At 39.3% G+C, this 19,770-nt stretch overlaps 1 protein-coding gene across 6 annotated transcripts in view; it reads right to left on the minus strand.

Moving 5' to 3' along the window:
* The window catches only part of CDON (cell adhesion associated, oncogene regulated), a 99,323-nt gene that overhangs the window by 4,373 nt on the left and 75,180 nt on the right, over window positions 1-19,770 (minus strand). For 4 of the 6 annotated variants that reach the window (XM_061406367.1, XM_061406365.1, XM_061406366.1 and 1 more), the window contains 2 exons: window positions 18,503-18,753; window positions 15,239-15,318 (listed from right to left, as the gene is read on the minus strand). In XM_061406367.1, the coding sequence (XP_061262351.1) occupies window positions 15,239-15,318; window positions 18,503-18,753 (331 nt within the window). Of the gene's footprint in view, window positions 1-1,134; window positions 4,901-4,994; window positions 5,022-5,115; window positions 5,187-15,238; window positions 15,319-18,502; window positions 18,754-19,770 lie in introns of those variants that run through there. The other 2 variants (XR_009734536.1, XM_061406370.1) reach the window with 2 other exon arrangements.

The raw sequence follows: 19,770 nt of genomic DNA on the forward strand, positions 1-19,770 counted from the left end.
GATTCTTAAGGAAGACTGGTGCTCAAAATTAACTAAATGATTCACTATGATTTGAATTAGCAAGATCTCAAAAATTAAAGTGAAATACAAAGGAGAAGGCATCAAAATGCAAACCAGTGAATAATGGAACAGCACACGCTGACGCATCACATGCACCCTTTGCCTCCGTCCACTGTTAGAAGTTGTCTTTCATAATAAACTAGCTCCTGAATATAGCACACAGAAGGAAAAGGCCATTCATGCGGGAAGGAGTGAAGCAGAAAAAGAGGAAAAGGGCAGAAAGCTGAGAAACTTACGGCCACATGAGAGAAATGACCTTATGAAAGCCAACAAAAATACAGTTTTGAAACCAGCGATGTTCCCTTTCACTCTTGGAAGACACACTATAAGAACTAGACATTCAAAATCCAAGTTTTGTTTATTTTTCAATTTTTTTTTCTTTGCAGAATTAATTGCCAGAATTTATTAGTACTAAACATTCACTTCAATTCTGCCCTACTTTTGTCTCCTGTCTTCATCCAAAATATGTTTTCTCTAATTTTTTCTTCCTGTTCTTCAGATTGGATAATCTCTATTGATCTTTTAGTTTATTGACTCTTTCTTCTATTGTCTTCAATCTGATATTAAGCCCAAACGGTAAATTCTCCATTCCAGTTATTTATGCTTTTCGGCTTTGGAACTTCCATTTGATCTTTACAGGTTCTATTTCTAAGATGAAGTTCCCCACGTGAAGCCACAGTGTGTTGTTCATTGAGTCCTTGAGCATATTTGTAACAGGGTCTGTTTCTATTGACAACTTTCTTCCCTTGAGTAAGTATCACTTTTTCCTATTTTTTACATGTAACATTTTTTTTAAACTGGATTTTTCCCTCTGATTTTCTGGTTGTTCTGTTGACCTCAAACTCCATCTTTCAACACCTTCAGTTTGTGTTCTTAATCCAAGATTGAAGAATGTCCTCAGGCAAAAACCCACAGACAAATGTTACCCATTGTCTTTCAAGGTTAGATGTATTCAGTTCCTGCCTGTTTCTTGTTACTCTACAATACTTTCAGATTGCCCAGATTCCATCATTATTACCTGTGCATGATTAGCTATTCCATCATTAATAGAAACTGGAGACTGGAGACCCAGAAGTAGTTACATATAAAATAAAAATATTTTTTATTTATAAAATTAGGAGTGAGAAAAGTGAAGACATTTTATGTGACTTTGGTCGGGAAGGTTAGGTAGGAAATACACAAGTGTGCTCGAGTTAGGCATGTTAGGGAATAAAGGTAAGAATTCTTTGGACCTCCAGCCTTTTAACATGGGATAGTATGTTTCTGGAACATAAAATCAGGAAAGGGAAGTCCACACAGCTGTCACCAGCATCTCTGTTGGTTCTAGTTACCAGAAATAACAAATGCTAAGCTTGAAGCCTTGGAACCTGAAAGAGAATAAGATATCTGTCAGTAAACCAAATCCTTAATTTAAATACGTTCAACTTTAATTTCAAAGAGAGAAACAGATCGACTGTACACTTAGTAGAATCCAGATACCAGTCATCTGGCATGAAAGCAAAGTATGTCTGTTAGGTATTCATCTGCACAGAGAAACGTGACTGCAGTGTAATCTAATATGACTGTAATCCTAACCTTTAACACCATCAGAAAAAACACACACCTGATTCAAAGAAAATCTGTATTCCGATGCAATTGTTAAGGCAATAAAAAGTAGAGGAAGGACTGATATGGAAGAAAGTGTGTTGGAGTCAGAATCAAAGCACTGGGCTAGCAGACCATGACTCTAGGAGAGCAAGGCATTCCTCAGGGGTCTGCTGGACATTTCATTCAACTCTGAACTTAAACTTTTTCCTGGGATGCTGGGATGCCGACAAAGGTAAACACAGACCTCTTGACATCCATTTAAAAGTGTCCATGTTATCATCTTTTCATGAGTCTCTTCCGCTGTCTCAATACTCAGGGAATCTGAAAACTCTCTTGAATGTATTCAATTCATGAGAAACTACAGAGTCTAAACAGGGTATTCACCTACGATGCGCGGCAAGGTCAGGGGGAAGTTTTTTTTTTCTTTTTCTGGCCCTGCCATGTGGCTTACAGGATCTTAGGTCCCTGACCAGGGAATGAATCCTGGGCCACGACAGTGCAAAGTGCGGAGTCCTAATCACTGGGTCACCTGGGAACTCCTGGAAAAATCTTTTTGTATTCAAATTACTTCTAGTGAGAATGTACTGAATATTATATCTCTGTATAAAAAAACTTACTTAGAAGAACCCTTTATTCTAAAAGCATGTGACATGTGAATACCTTCTAAATGTCAGAAACTGTGGTAGACACTGAAAATATAAATATAAATACAACAGGTTCCAGCTCCCAGTCTAGCAGAGGAGAGTGAATAAACAAATGGTTATACTACAGTGTAGTAAGTATAACGTAAGAAGATACAAGACACTGGGAGCACTCAGCTTTGAGATGGTTAGGGCTGTATGGCTGATGAGAGTAAGGTGCTTTCTGCATTCCAACTAGAGACTAGTGTGTATCCTTCCATGCTCTTTCAGACTCAAGAGTCTTATAATTGAGGAAATTACATTAGATGATAATTAGAGAGGAAGAAAGATTCTGATTTCCAAAAACCAGAAATATCTCTGGTCAAGGGAATCTATATGACTACCATGATTTGTTGAAAATAATTCTTAAAAATTACATTTCTGGCTTCTGGCTATGACTGATTAGTTTATATCAGAACAACTCTCCTGCCAAGAGCAACTAAAAAAAAAAAAAAAAGATGGAGACATTGGCGTTTAAATCTATTGGAGTCATCAGAGAGCTACCCAGCACTTAAGCGGCTAAGATTCCAGAAGGAAGGTAAATGTGAATTTCAGCAGCACTTGTCCTCACAAGGCATCTGCCCAGCTCAGTGCAGGATGGAACACCGAGGCGTCAAGCACGCAGTGGCGGCTGAGGAACTGAGGAGAACTTCTGGCACTTTCACGGGGCTGGGCAGACAGAAATTAAGAGTTCAGAGTCTGCCAAAGAGAAAAGGCCCAGTAAACACTCCAGGCTTTTAACTGAGACCCTTGAAGGGTTACACGGTGAAAATAACAGTGAAGCAGGAAGAGACAAGGCTTTTAAAAAGACCTGAAACTCAGCATTAAATCAGCTCAGTCTCTAAGTGGGTTAAAATGATCTGGTCCTTTCCTAATTGCCTGCCAAAAGCAAACGCAAATACTTTCTGGGGGAAGAAAACATCTTCCAGAGCCTCTAGGAGTTTTTATACGCAATGTCCAGAATGCAATAAAAAAGAATTACCAGGCATTTCCGAAGACAGAAATAAAAGAAAAATAAGTGATGCTCATATTGAATTAGAAGACAATGACTTTAAAAGAACTGGATGATTATATTCAAGAAAAAAGGTGACAAGATGGAGAATTTTAACAGAGACTGAGCATCTAACAATAATTATTATTTGGAATTTCTAAACTAAATAGAATAACCTAAATGAAGAGCTCAGTTCATGGAGTTAAGTGGAAATTGAGCACAGATGACCAGAGGTTTAGTGAACGTGAAGTGTGTTCAGACTGAAGACACAAAAGGATGGACAATATATAAAGAAGCTTAAGAGACATAAGAAGCATACAGAAAGGCTCATATACAGAATGAAATATTACTCAGCCATGAAAAGAAACAAGACGATGTCACGTGCAGCAACACAGATGGACACAGAGACTGTCATATGAGTGAAGTAAGTCAGAGAGAGACAAATATCATATGTTACTTATATGTGGGATCTAAAAAAAAGGTACCAATGAACTTACATGCAAAAGAGAAACAGACCCACAGATGTAGAAAACAAGCTTATGGTTACCAAAGGGGAAAGTGACAGGGAGGGAGGGAGAAACTGGGAGACTGGGATGGACATATACACAGTATCATATATAAAATAGGTAACTGATAGGGACCTACTGTATAGCACAGGGAACTCTACTCAGTGCTCTACAGTGACCCAGGGAAAAGAATCTGAAAAGGAGCAGATATGTGTATACGTATAGCTGATTCACTTTGCTGTACACCTAAAACTAACACACCTAAAACTAACACAGCATTGTGAATCACCTACACTCCGATAAAAATCAACTGAAAAAAAGGAAGGAGAGAATAGCAACAAAGATAATGTTGGGACTTGTGAAGAAACATTGCAAAAAACCAGAAACTGTATTGTCTTAAAAGATTTTAAATATTTATAGAATTAAACTACATGATGAAAATAAGAAAGCACTGGAGAAGAAACTGCAGTTAAAACGCTCTGAAATATTTTGCTGTTCTAGGAAGTAATAACACTACTAATGCGTGTTAGACTCCAGTTGAGGTCACAATGTCCAGTGCCAAGCACATAGTAAATGGCATATCGTAGGACCTCAGCAAAAATGGTGAACGGATACATAATAAACATCGAACACCACACTTTTAAAATAAGCTTTTCTGTAAGCAAGCAAAATTATTATCAAAGAGCAACAACTAAACTAACGGGTCAAGATATCATATAATAGATCACACCGAAAACTAAGACACATAGATTAAAAGTCAGAATGAATCATATACTTACCCCTGAAGATTTTTGTACCACAATAGAAATGATCTCTGTCCTCGTTCATATTGGCTCTGTTGGTTAGCTTTCTTTCTATCTGTTGACTTCAAAGTTATCTGACTTAAATGTCAGTCTTCTGGAGGATGGGCAATGTCTGTCCTTGGTGTCAGAGAAAGCTCTTAGGTCAGTGAGACACAGCACAGTCAGGCACTTAATGAAATCCCCAATCATGATGTAAAACAAACAAAATGAGCTTCTGGCTTAATGTCCCATTTCTCTGCAGGAATCTGGAAGTAATACAAAGGTACCTGAAACCTGAAAGACAAAAAAAAAAAAAAAGGATCGGGTCAGAAAGAGACATTTTCATTTAAAGAAGTAAAGTTAAGGTGTAGGAAAAAAATATACTCACCAGATTTTGAAACACCAGGGCAGTTCCCTAAAAAACAAGATACTGTAAGTTAATAACTGGCTTTCACAGAGCTAACAGGAATGAAATTTCATAATGTTAACACAAAATAATGAAGACTCACCAGATAAGATGCCTTCAATTCTTCTGTTGTCTTTTTCTCCCCCTTTCGTTTCTTTTTTGTCCTGCTCATTTCTTTAAAGCAAAGGATGAGATTTTGAAAGGACCTCTAAGGGCAGTCTAACAGTTTGAGTGTAGAGCACTTTTGCGAACATTTTATTTCACAGATGTTTGATCGCTACACTGGCTACCAGCCTGAGAGCTGTTACAGTATGGCAGATGTGGTTCTGATGCTGCCTTCACTGATGAAAACAAGTGCCAAGGCTTCACATTTTCCAAATGAACAAACTAGTTTCCTTCATAGTGGGGAAAAAAAATACAGCACTGTTGTGATAACGAAGGTGAACGACACGGATGGCACAGGACCAAAGGATGGTGAGGATAGAGGCGCCAGGGCCAATTACTGTGAACAGTATCTAGAGAGCTGATACTGTCATCTGGTTTTCTGAGCTGGGAGTTAACAACTAAATACATATGTTTTAAAAGAAATCACAGATATTTAGCAGGAGAAAAGTACAATTTCCTATTGGATATTCTTTAGCATCTATCTTTCAGGTAAGTGATATAGAAAACCACTTCAGTGCATACTTTTATTCCAAACTTTGAGTCTCAATTATCAGGGTGGTGCTGACAGTAAAATCATCATGTGAGTTGGACTGGTAAAGTGATGATTACCCAAATTTCAACCTGATAAACCAAACTGGTTTAAAATATTCTAGTACAGTGAACCCTGATTCATAATTATCAGTAATTAACCACGTAGAGCAGGGCCTCCAACCACCGCGTTCTAATGCCTGATAATCTGCAGTGGAGCTGATGTAATAGCAAGAGAAATGAAGTGCACAACAAACATCATGCACTTGAATCATCCTAAAACCACCTCCCACCTGGGGCCATGGGAAAACTGTCTTCCATGAAACCAGTCCTTGGTGCCAAAAACGCTGGGGACCACTGATGTAGAAAGCCGAATATAAGTAATTGAGTCACATTACTTCTAGTTCATTTTTGGATGTCTGCACGGGTCAGCATGAAAATGGCTTTAACCTGGGGGTTACGTGCTAAGATATAAACACAGAGGACATAGTCTATAGAAAAGAAACACGATACCTGTTCTGAATGTAATTAAGCTTGTAACAAGTGAAACAATTCTTTTACTGATGCTTTAATTAAAGCATTTACTGATGCTTTAATTACAATTTCTAAAGCAACCAGATTACTACAAAAATAGTACCTGTATATATGTAAGAGACCCAAATCTACAGGTAGTGAGAGAGAGAGAAAAGGGCAAATGTCTGCACATTTATGACATTATTAACATGCTCTTACAATGCACATCTCACAGTTTAAATGATACAAAGTTTGTATTTTGTATTAAACTATTTTGTATTAAAATAGTTTGTATTTTCTTATCTATCTTAGGCTTCTCAATCTTTCAGTTGCAGTTATTATTGGCTTAAGGTGGAGTGACAGTTTTCAATGGGTTGTCTCTAGCTCAATGAAATGACTTTGTCTAAGTTTGAAAACACTGAGTAATCAGAACTCCATGCATCTTGCCACATACAAAGATTTGTGCTGCTTTGCAAGAATTCAGGTGGTCTGGGACCTGTTAGTTTATTACTAAGGTATCTTTCAGGAAACAGGAGAGGGCTGTTTGACCAAAGGAGAAGATAGGAGAATGACTATTACAGTGTCATAAAAAATAAAATATTCTTGAAGCAGCCATCTGAATAGCACACACTAAGAAATAAGAGACTGGAATAGTAGCTCAGCATTGTTTAGAAGAATATGTTGCATTAGTATTTGACTAAACATATTTTGGACATTCCAGCAAAACTACATAGCACCTCTGGAATGTTTTGCAGAGAAGTATCCCATTTCTGATTACATAGTTGAATATTTGTTAAGCATGATTATGTACAGAATTTCTGTGATTAGATAATTGTATACATGTTGCCTTAAGTTTCCTCTTCTGATTATCCCTGGAGGGCAGGGACTAACTACCCACGAACCTCTTGGATGGTGATGCTTATTTTCATGAATGTGTTCCATGAATATCTCCTGAAACCGTCTCATCTTGGTGGCGGTTTGCTTTAATGTTCACCTCACCCTTGCTGTTTCCTCTTGCCACTGTGCCTGTAACTTGGCTGACCTGGCCCTTATCTTGAGGAGGTCATCAGTTACCCTGCAACAGAACCCTGATGACATTCCTCTAGGGCCATGGAGGTCCTCTGTTCTCACCATACACTCTTTGCTACAGGCTGCAGTGACCTGAGCCATGCAGTGGAAGTTTCCTTTAGGGAATTAATTTATTCGTGGCTGTCACAGAACAGGTGACAATACATGTTGGTGTTAGTCACTCAGCCATCTCCGGCTTCCCTGGTGGCTCAGACGGTAAAGAATCTGCCTGCAATGCAGGAGCTGCAGGTTTGATCCCTGAGTTGGTCTTTTATTTGTAAGACTGTGTGTGTGTGAGAGAGTGAGCGAGCTTGCCACGTTCAGTAATGTATTCCGTCATTTATAGTCACCCAACATGTATTTAAAGGGAGTATTAGTCGCTCAGTTGTGTTCGACTCTTTGCAGTCGCATGGACCATAGCCCACCAGGTTCCTCTAACCACAGGACTCCTTGACAAAAGGATCAGGTCTCCATATCAAAAGTAGAATATAAGTCACTTCCCCCCAAAAGGAAGGTACCAATCAATTAAAGAAATTAGACACAGTTTTTTGAATATTTTTCTTAGAGAATCAGGGAGATTACCATAGATGGTAGAGAATCCAAATCTTGGGCTCTGTGTATTTCCTTCCTTTGGTTTTATGGCTAGTTTGGAAGTAGCTGAGTGGTCAGGGATAGGAGATGGGTTGAATCATAACCAATTAACCTGCTGGAGCAGAGTCTAATTGTCTTTAGATAAGCAGTTGTTTTCATATTTCACAAACCAATTGGGTAAACCAACCCCTCCACCTAAAAGATCTACTATTATAATGGAATGTTTTCATATTCATCTCTACACACTTATGTTTATCTGAGTATATCTGATTCAGTGGAAGGTTTCAAGTTGGTGAAGGAGTACCTTCAAACCCAACAATACCCAGACTTTTAAGGTGATCATTACATAAAAACTTGGAGGTCATTTATAATATCTATGTTTTCTAAAGCACTATTCCCAATAGTTATATTTCTCCTCTTGACCACCAGCCATGTATAGCTCATACTTTTTTCCCCAGATGGATTATATACATTTTTCCAAGTTGATTTTTACTTGGCAACTTCCTGCCCATTTCCAATCTCTCTAGGACACTTAAAGTTAATTTTTGTTCCTTCCTGATGGGACCGCTCAGTTCATTCATCTGTGAATTTCATCAGTGTCCTCTCTTACAAATTATCAAGACTGATGGTAAACAGAGCAGATTTAATGTCAATCCCTTCCCATTAAACTAGCCAAGCAACTGACAAACCCCATTTAATGACATATCCAGAACTGCACTACTGTTTTCTGAATTGAAGAGAGAAGAGTAGAAAGCTATTGATTTATTTGATTAAAATCTGTTTAACTCTTGCAATGCACAAGGATTTCTCAAATGAGTTGTTCATGCAGGGGGCTGGCTCCCCCAAAGCTACATTAAATATGTTTCTTTCCAGCAGTTCGTAGTGAGTCGTTACATGCAATTCTTAAACCTGAAAAGCATTCAAATGGACTGAACGCAGTGAGCAGGCTGCTGCTGGCTAAGTTGCTTCAGTCGTGTCCAACTCTGTGCGACTCCATAGATGGCAGCCCACCAGGCTCCTCCGTCCCTGGGATTCTCCAGGCAAGAATACTGGAGTGGGTTGCCATTTCCTTCTCCAATGCATGAAAGTGAAAAGTGAAAGTGAAGTTGCCCAGTCGTGTCCTACCCTCAGCGACCCCATGGACTGCAGCCTACCAGGCTCCTCCGTCCATGGGATTTTCCAGGCAAGAGTACTGGAGTGGGTTGTCCTCTACAAATGCTACCAAAGCCCTAGAAGCAAATAAAACTCTAGAATGCTAGCGTGTGCACTCCCCTTTTGTTGTTTGGTTGCCACGTTGTGTTCAACTCTTCGTGACCCATGGACTGCAACAGGCCAGGCTTCCCAGTCCTTCACTATCTCCCAGAGTTTGCTCAAACGCATATCTGTTGAGTCCACTCCCCTTTGACCTGTTCTCAAATTTTCACATCAATATGCCAGTTTAAGAAAGGCAAAGTTTTCTATTACTGAAATAGAAAGATGATAAAAGGACCTTAAGGTTAGCAATGACTTGCTTTTTAAAAGGCCACTCCAAGAAGTACATTCGAGTTTAAATCTAAAAAGGCAGTGGGCAGGGGGGGAAGCTAGAGCGGCAAGATACAGGGCAGGTAGATTCCAAGGGGAAAGGCCTTCATCAATTCTTCACTCATCAGTAATCTGTAGAGTAAGAGACCTGCCCTGGGTCAAGGTGAGTTTGATGAGGCACCACTGGGGTTGAAGGGGACGACTCCCAGGTGTGTGAGGGGTGGACGGGCTTACGTGTATTCCCACAGTGTCTCCTCGTTCAGTGATTACATCCAATTACCTGGACACCATCCTTGACATCTTCCCCTCAGCAGCCTCATATCTTTTAAAAAAAATTGCACCTTCTAAATCTCTCCAAACCACCTACCTCTCTCTGCATCTACTATAGCTATCTTAGTGCACTGTTTCTCACCTGGACTGCTGCCACAGCCATCCAACTGATCCCCTGTATCCTTTCTTGTGCCATCCAACGGAGTCTCCAAACTCTGTCCTCCAGAGTGCTCTGTCATGCAAGCTTTCGCTGACTCAACTGTGGCTCCATATGGTCTTAATTCACTCATCTACCTCTGACCCTTTCCCTTACTACGTTCCTGTCACATTAGCCTTCTTTGATTCCATAAGAATTCTAGCATTCTTTTTATAGCTTAAAGTATCTATTACCAATGATTTTAAGATTTTTTTTTTGATGTGGATCATTTTTAAAGTCTTTATTGAATTTGTTGCAATATTGCTTCTGTCTTATGTTTTGGTTTTTTGGCCATGAGGCATGTGGGATCCTAACTACCCAACCAGGGATCAAACCCACGCCCCTCACTCCCTGCATTGGGAGATGAAGTCTTAACCATTGGTTCACCAGGGTAGTCCCTTTTTATTTACTTATTTATTTTTAGAAATATTTATTTATTTGACTGTGCTGGGTCTCAGTTGGGGCACACAGGATCTTTTAGTATGGCACGTGGAATCTAGTTCCCTGACCAGGGATTGAACCAGGGCCCCCTGCATTGGGAGTGCAGTCTTAACCACTGGACCACCAGGAAGGTCCCAGGATTTCAGTATTCTGCCTTAAAGGTTTTGCATAAATAGTACCTTGCCTTTGCCTGGAAAGCTTTAAACCCATCCCTATTCTCTTTGACCTAATTCTACAAATTCTTCACGTAAGGTGCCACTTGCTTAGTGAAGTCTTTCCTTTCTAATGCATTCTTTATATTGTCTTTAAAGCACCCAGTTTGAATTATTTATTCATTTTTATGACTTATTTATGCCATTTTGAAAAAAGATGTGTCTCCCCATCAAATTATAAGCTCAGTGGGCAAGGACAATGCCCATTTTGTTCACAACTGTAGCCTTGGGACCTAGCTCGGCACCTGGTCCCCAAAAGACTTTCAAAAAAACATCTGTTGAGTGAATGATGAATGATTGAATCCTCTTTAATTTTCACTCTCCTGATTTTATCACACCCCTTGCCTCATCTCTTTGAAAATATGTCAAGGCAGTAAGCAAAAAAATAATAACAATACGAGAGGATTATGAAAACAGTGTCTAATTACTTCAAATACTTAAGAAATAAAAGCCTTTAAAAGTTAAATATATAAAAATAATCACGGTCTCCATTAGTATATCCACTGATTTTTAAATTTGTTTTCCTTTCAAACTTTGTTTTATTAGGCAATATGGAATTGGTGGTATTCAAACATTTTTATCCTACAAAAACAGCAATTTCTGTATATATGTGTGTATACATATACACATACTTATGCATTTCCAAATAAATGTCTTATTGATAAAACAAAAATCTCCCCCCTACCACCACCAAATATCTTTAAAATGGTCAACTTTTACATGTAGGTAGAGAACTTCAAAATGTCCAACCCATCTTTAAGTTCTATTACTTTGATACAAATGACTCGTAAATATAGAGATCATTGTCCCAATCTACTCCCTGAACCCGAGACCAGCATTTTCATCTGTCTGCTTGACTTAGACGTTTAACTGGCACTTGAAACTCTAAAAACATCCAACCAATATCATCACCTTCCCTCAATGTATCATTTCATTAAGTTTCTTGTTTCTATGACTATCACCATGGCGACTACCAGGCCATTCACATCTGAAACTCTCTATTCATTTGGACCTTTTCCTAGATTGCTATCAGTGCATTCCAGTCAATGGCTAATCCCCAAAGTTCTAACTCTAGAATCGAACTCAGCTCTCCTTTTCTAGCCTCATTCCTTTCATGAAGCTAAGGCCTTCATTACACAAGTAGTCACAGTGGTCTCCTCCCTCCAATCCCACCACCACTAACCAGCCTAAACACATCTCTGCATCGCTGGCTCCCTTTCTCAAACATCTTCAAAAGAATCACGATGCCACTAAGCCCAGCATGTCTCAACATTTAACCCATGTCCCCCACTTTTTGATTAAGGCAAAAATCTCATATCTCTCCTATGTTTTATATTACAGAAACAATGGGGACTTTTCCTATTCCTTAAATATAACACAATGAGATTCAATGTGCTTCTTCAAACTCTGCTCACCATACTTCAAGCTCTGACTGTGACTCCCTCTTATTAACTGCTACCTCTCTGGAGGGAGGCCTACTATGTGGTGGGCACTCAATAAATGTTGATTAAATGAACTACTAAACCCTGACAGTAAGTTTCATCCATGATATAAACTCAGTCTGGTTTTCCAGTTTTATGATCTGTGATGGGCTTCCCAGGTGGCTTAATGGCAAAAGAATCTGCCTGCTAATTCAGGAGACACAGGAGACTCAGGTTTGATCCCTGGAGGAGGAAATGGCAACCCACTCCAGCCTGAAAAATTCCATGGACAGAGGAGCCTGGCTGGCTACAGTCCACGGGGTCGCAAAGGGTTGGACATGACCGAGCACGAGTACTGCACTTTATCGAGAGGTTGAACTTCGCCCCTGATGTGGAGCATGTGCTTAGTTGCTCAGTCGATCTGACTCTTTGTGACCCCATGGACTGTATCCCACCAGGCTCCTTTGTCCATGGGGATTCTCCAGCAAGAATACTGCAGTGGGTTGTCATACCCTCCTCCAGGGGATCTTCCCAACCCAGAGATCGAACCCAGGTCTCCTGCAATGCAGGGGGATTCTTTAGAGGCTCATAAAATGAGTTAGGGGTTCACGAGTACTCACTACTTGGCTACTCCAGCCAAATTATGCCAGTGGTTCTCAAAGCATGATCCCACAAACAGAGACATCAGCACCCCTGGAATGCACTAGAAAAGCAAATTCTCAGTCCCCACCTTAGATCTACTGAGTCAGAAACTCTAGAAATAGAGCTTCATAATTTGGTTTTTACAAGTGCTCCAAGCAACTCTAGAGCACGCTAAAGCTTGATAACTACTGAACTAGACTATTTACCCTCGTGTAAGTGTTATTTTTCCTCCTTCCATGACTTGATTCCTTCTGCCTGGAAACTCCAATGCCTGGCTAGTACTCAATAAATGTTCATTTTGCCTGAACAGCCAAAAACTCTAAGATGCCCCCTTGATACACTCATATAGCTGAACTGACATTATGCTTCTTTTTGTGTACATACCCTTTTCAGTTGGCATGAGGAAATGCAAGCTTATTCTTAGCAATAATGTCAATATTTTAGAAGTGCAAATTGTCTAAAATTGTGCATATTTGGGGGAATAAAAGATATATCATCTACTTCTCAGTATTTGAAGCTTATTACAAATTTTGCCATCTTGAGGATCTTGAGAGGAGATGCCTGTTTTTAATTACAATGTTAAAAAGAATCAGAAACCTTTAGATTTAATGATTCCAATTTTGCAGAGTTGAAGATAGGTACTTTTTGATGTTAATCTGTGTCAGAATCACATAAGTGTTCCAAGAAGCCAGGTGAGCCACTTGGCTAACCTCGGAGCCCAGGCAGGAAACTGAAGGTTTGCCCTAAAACGGTAGATTCTGAGATAGGAAGAATATTTGGGCCAGGGAGAAACTGATGCTGGCTTTCTAAGGCTGCAGAGAATTCATCTGTGTTTCCAGATAAAAGTAGAACCCCAAACATGAAATACAAGAGGTCGCTAACTTGAAAATCAACAGAAATATTGATTGGCTTAAAGGAGAAAACCATGTATAATAAAACCCCAAAGACCACACACACACACACACACACACACACACACAAGCTCACATAAACAAAAATGGCAGTGAACACAAGATGGCAGAAGCCTTTCAGATTCTTTTAAGGAAATGGGATATATTTCTGGTACTAGGATATGATACCTCATTATAAAGATGATTAGCAGCAAATTACCAAAAGCTATAATCAGAGTACATTGTGAGCAATTTTACACTATCTAGGACAACTCACCGTTTTTCAGATAAGGAACAGCCTCAGAAAGACTACTTAACTTTCCCAAGAGCATAGATTTAATCAGCGGCAAAGCCTATGTTGATTTCTTCTTGGACCTGAGGTCTTCTTGCTACGTCATTCTAATGTCTGGGTTGAATCGTATTTGCTGCTGGCCACAGAAGCCACTGAGAATGTGTTTTAATTAAATCCATCTGATTACTCACCGGGCGTATGAACTATCTTAACCGATTCTTTAGCATGTTCCTAACAAGTTGTGATAAAGCCTTTGACAAACTCTGGACAAAAATGTGGCTTTACTGGTACAAGCATCTTAAAGTTTAGTTAAGGTCATACAGCATTTTAAAATATGACAAGCAAATCTTGGTACACAAAACAGGCAGATGGCTTTTGCTAATACAGAAACCCTAAAATGGGTTAAGCAAATGATGAAAAACAAATCTCTAGGAAGCTTTATTGCTTTTGCTTGGCAACTCTCAAAACACAAGATGAAACAATGTAATTTTAATTCAATGGCTGACTGGATCCTTCTTTAAGTTCTGGCTTTGATAGCTCCCAGATGCAACTTTTAATTTCATAATTCATTTTTAAAATATAGGTCAAATCCCATTTCACTAATGAAATATCCAAACTCTAGTCCAATACTCCAGGTATTTTATGTACTAACTGTAATATGATTTCTAAATTGCAGAGTTTTAGAGCTGAGAAGGACTTTTGAGACCATATAATCAAACACCATCATCGTGTAAAAGAAAGAACTGAGATTTCCGACAGTTGTAACTTTAGTACAACAAAATATCTGATAATCCTTCAGGATTAATATATAAAGAAGCAGCATGAAAGCTTTCTGACTATTCTGTCAGAAATTAAACGTATATGTCACTCTACATATTCCTATCTTGTTTGAAATATTATGAGCACATATAATCCTTAATTAAAAAAACCCAGAAATTAAAAGAAAGCAAGCTTGTGCTACTTAATTATTAATTATCTTAAGGTCTTAAGAATTTTTTTAAAAAATTGAACAACCTGATAAGAAAATTTCGGCAATGTTACCATGAAAAAACATTACCACACACACAGGGTTTTTCCCCCCGACATTCAAACAGGCTGTCATCTACAATAAAGAGTAGAAAGTATCACACAGCACAGAGAAGTCTATTGAAAATAGAATATGTGAGAAGAGATAAAGTCTATATAAAGAGAAAGACACTGATTTAAAGGTTTCAAAAAGATCAAACCTTCTAATAGAATCTCAGTGAGAAATACAGCCTTTATATTGTCAATATATCGAAAGAAACCAAAGCACGAAGCTTTAACAATTGTAAAGCTGGGGCAACAACTGAGTAACAGCCTTAAACCTAAGACTCCATACTCTGAGATTTATATATAACTTAGGTAAAAAACTGCAAGAACTTTCTCTGCTGAACACAGAATAACAAACGGAGTTACACACCCCTATTCACAACTTGCAAATACACACCAACATACCTATTGTTGTTCCGACAGTTTCGACAGTTGATGCATTCCATCGGGTCAGCCGGAGGTACTGCTGTGTACAGGCCACCACCCTTGTCAGGAAGGAAGTGGAGGGAAAAGGAAAAAAGAGAGTGCTGAAGGTGTCACAGACTAGAAATCAGATCATCTCTACAGTTAAACAAAGCCACATCAACAACAAATGGTTACGTGGTATATGTTAACCATCTCCTTGAACCATGTTATCTTTATCACCATTTACCTATATTCACACAGGGGTTGTGCACAATACTAAAACTGTTCTCCCCAAACTCAACCACCATGGGTTTTTGCATGTATGTTTGTACTGGAAAGAGGGAAATAAATGAAGGGAGAAGGTTAGTCATTTCCCTTCAGCGTTTCAAATCTAATGGGCCCAAAATACACTATACATTATAAGCTCCTATTCATTTTCACTTTCCTAGCAGTCATGGAAAATTTTTATGGGATGCTAGCTGGAGAAACAGGGTGGAAATCTGTTTGAATGATGTCACAAGATAAACCCATCTTCATTTTCCTGTAATTATTTCGATTAGGTTTGTTCACTTGACTCCATGAAGTCTTAAAACATGTTATATTTTTCCAGATGGAGTAGATTCTCAGCCAGCGATGACTTGGAGGGGAGTATTCATATTGTGCTGTTGCTTTTGGCGGAAACTGCCCAGCAATTAAGAAAAATGCCCAGATTAACACATACCTCACTGTAAAATGTTCACTTGACATACACAATGGCAAGAGTTCTTCAAAACGGGTTAAGACTTGAATCAGCCTCATGGTCAGAGTCAAAATTCTGCTTTCAGAAGCAAAACAGCAGAGCTGAATTTGATAAGGGTGGAGGAGGCTGTTGCACTGCTCCCCAAGCCCAGAACAGGCCCTCAAGGTTAGGAAAAGTTCAGGCAATTGTTTTTCCCAGAATACTTTCCATTTCCATTCATCTCATAACAACAGCCAGAATCTAAGCAAACCAAAAGTACTGAAAATTTCTTTGCAACATTCCTGATCCAACTAGCAACAGGAGCTTTTGAGAAAACAGAGAGAGAAAGAATATGCCTATGCTATATTCAGTCCAGGAGGATAAACTCCAAAGCTGTAGAAAAACCTGAAGTTAAGAACCTACAGGATAGCGTATTTATTGGACTCACCAAACATATTAAAGTTAATTCAATCATTTTATGATCAAAAGCGTTTTAAAAATGTCCACATATCCAGAAGAGTAAGAAAATGAATGAGCTAAGATCACAGAGGATAACATGTAAAACTGCACACTTACTGGGGCAGCTATTATTTAAATAGCAACTCATTGTTCAAAAAACACAAAGTACTGTGTTCAAATACTAAAGCAAACATCAGACTTATTTTTTTTTTCTTATGGAAACAGCATGTGCTATTCAAACGGTAATGCTCTCTCCTTCAATTTCTTGGACAATGTTAGTAGTTTGGATTAGGAATGGTGACAAAAAAAAGTTTAGAAAGTCTGAATATAAGCCATGTCTTTCCATACAAAATAATGAAATCATTATTCACTTTTGGTAATGATGTACTAAAGCAAATTAAATATTTTTTCTACAACATACGAAAGCTAGGTCACAGGAAAGCCATTAGATTTCTAGCTGTAAGATACAAATATATATCATAGTTTTGGTCTCCAAAGGTAAGATTTTAATAAATCTTTACTACTGTTCAAGATTTTTTAAAAAATCTCTATAAACGTCTTCATTTCTAGCACATTGTAGGTTATGACAGATTTATCTGTAATTGAAACAATGACAAAAATGTAAATGAGTGTTTAATTTGATCAACTAAACATTTTATTTATGTGATTGAAAATAAAGTAGCTGACTATCCAAGCAATGTAATAAATCAAGCTTCCTGGTGCAGAGAATCTCTTAAACCAGTACAAATCTAAAATACATTAGTCATTCTATTCCCATTTCAAAAATGAAAGTATATCAGCTGGTTGAAAGTGAAAGTGTTAGTCACTCAGTCGTGTCAGACTCTTTGTGACCCCACGGACTATAGCCCGCCAGGCTCCTCCGTCCATGGGATTCTCCAGGCAAGAATACTGGAGTGGGCTGCCTTTTCCTTCTCCAAGGGATCTTCCCAACCCAGGGATCAAGCCCGGGTCTCTTACACTGCACTGAGATAAAGTAGTACTAAAGCTTTATCTCTCCTTGTGGGAAGAGAACACTAATCTTATAAAATATAAAAATCTTACAGCCAACCACAAAACACACATGGGCAAAACAGATGAAGAAAACCTCACAGGAGGTCAGAAGTGACAATCCGGTGGTACCCAGCCATGCTGTGTACGGCCCATGCAAGGCTTTCTTCTAAAAGTGGAATTAGTTGCCAACATGTAAAAAATCTAGATTTCACCTGGATTTACAGATGTGAAAATTCAGAAGACCTGGCCACACAAGGTGTGTGGACAACAGGCGCTGAACCTGGGCTACTTCTTTTTTTTTTTTAATTTTATCTATTCATTTTTTGGCTACGCTGGGTCTTCATTGCTACAAGGGCTTTTCCCTAGTTGCAGCAAACGAGCGGGGGCTACTCTGTAGTTGCGATGTGTGGGCTTTCACTGCGGTGACTTCTCTTGTTGCACAGCATGGGCTCTAGGCTGCGTGGGCTCAGCAGTTGCGGCTCCCAGGCTCTGGAGCACAGGCTCAACAGTTGTGGCCCAGGGGCTTAGTTGCTCTGCAGCACGTGGATCTTCCCAGATCAGGGACTGAACCTGTGTCTCCTGCATTGGCAGGGCGATTCTCTACCACTGAGCCACCAGGGAAGCCCCCCAGGGCTGCTGTTACATGGCTCTCCCATACCTTCGCTACTTCCGTCTCATCCCCAACTTGTTTCACTCAATTTCAGGATCTGCCTGAGTCCTCTAAGCGTATAAGCTTTTAGACTTTGCTCTAAATAAATCAAATTTAAACTATGTGGCTTGGTCCATGGCCAATAGTATTTCCGCTTCATCTCAAGAATAACTTCCAGTCTGTTTATAATTGGTCCTGTACTTTCAGTGCTAAATAACTCTAGATACAATTCAGATTGATGAATACAACTACTGCTTGATAATAGAAAGCTTCCAAAGATGTCTGGATCAAGGGGCTACCGGTGCCACAGGCTACACCAGTGACCCTGTGAGGTTTCTTTATTGGGAAAAGCACGTGTGCTGACCATGTTCTCGCACCCTGACATCGTGGGGCACAGGGGGCTTTTATTTATAAGTAGGTCTCTTACATTCACTAGATGACGAGGATGTTCAAAATCCACGCGTGTTCTGGTTAGAGAGCTCACGTGCCCGGAGTAGAGCCCTCCGTTTAAGCTCCCGCTGACTCCATTGGGGACTTTATGGTGCAGATGCGAGCAGCCATTTTTGAAGCTTCCATGAACACTTCCGTTTATCCGGTTTGTGCCGGGCAGGGTGGTGTATTCCACCATCTGCCCGTTGACATCTGACCCTTGGTAGAGATAGCCTGGTGGGTCGTATTCTGTTGAGAGAGAACAAAAAAAGCAAACAAACAGAAAGGGTAAGGGACTGAAAGAGACAATTCTTCTTGTTCGGGAAGTTTTATTAAATTCCTAATAAACTACAACTGTACTAAAATACACTCTTAAAAAGTGTTCACTTACAGCTTCTTTGTGAGATTTGCTTTAATCAAGTTATTACTGTTATTTCCTTAACGGTGTAGAGGCAGCCAGGAACTATGAGTTAGTTATGACTCTTCTAATGGGAAGAGAAATCAACCAGAGAGAAATTGCTCAAAAGAGAATGAATAAATTGTGCAAGTTGCAACTATCAAAGTACCAGCAACACTAAGAAAATGTGTTTAAATTCCCCGATGCTTCAAAGTGCTGAAAGAAATTGTATAGAACACCAGCAAAAGGCTAACTTTAGGTAGAATATTTCAAAAAGCAATAAACACCACTTAAGTAAAAGGATGGGATTGGGGAAACATTCACTATTCATACAGGTCCTTGGTTATTACAGCCAAGTTGGAAATTGTGGGGCATGAAAGGCTAATTATTCCCTTTCCTTACATTAAAAGTATTTCCATAGCTGCCTCAAAGATCTCATTTCCAGAAGCACACCTACCAGATATATTTAGAAAACGTGAAATGTTCTTCAGAATGTATATTATCTAAACTGCACAGGATTTGTTGTCAGAGTTTTGATCAGTTCTTCAAAGGTACTGGAGGACAGTGCCAAGACTGGAGGAGCCGTCCCTCCTCCTATTACAGCTGTGTTAACAGCGCGTGTGTTCCTGTCAGTGCTTCTCTTCTCCACTAAACTACACGAAGAAGGCATGATGCCTGCACTGTCCACCAGTGTAGGGCACACAGGCGAGAGCCACAATGACTATCTTCTGAATCAATGACTCAATGGACATTTCCATCAATGAACATTGCCATTTCCCATCTTTCAACATATCATCAAGTCACAAAGAAAAGTAACTTTAGCCAGATTAATCTTGCTCAGACAAGCAGATCAGTACTCTTAGTGATTT

Source organism: Bos javanicus, chromosome 29 (assembly GCF_032452875.1).
Source record: "Bos javanicus breed banteng chromosome 29, ARS-OSU_banteng_1.0, whole genome shotgun sequence".
NCBI classification, from domain to species: domain Eukaryota; kingdom Metazoa; phylum Chordata; class Mammalia; order Artiodactyla; family Bovidae; genus Bos; species Bos javanicus.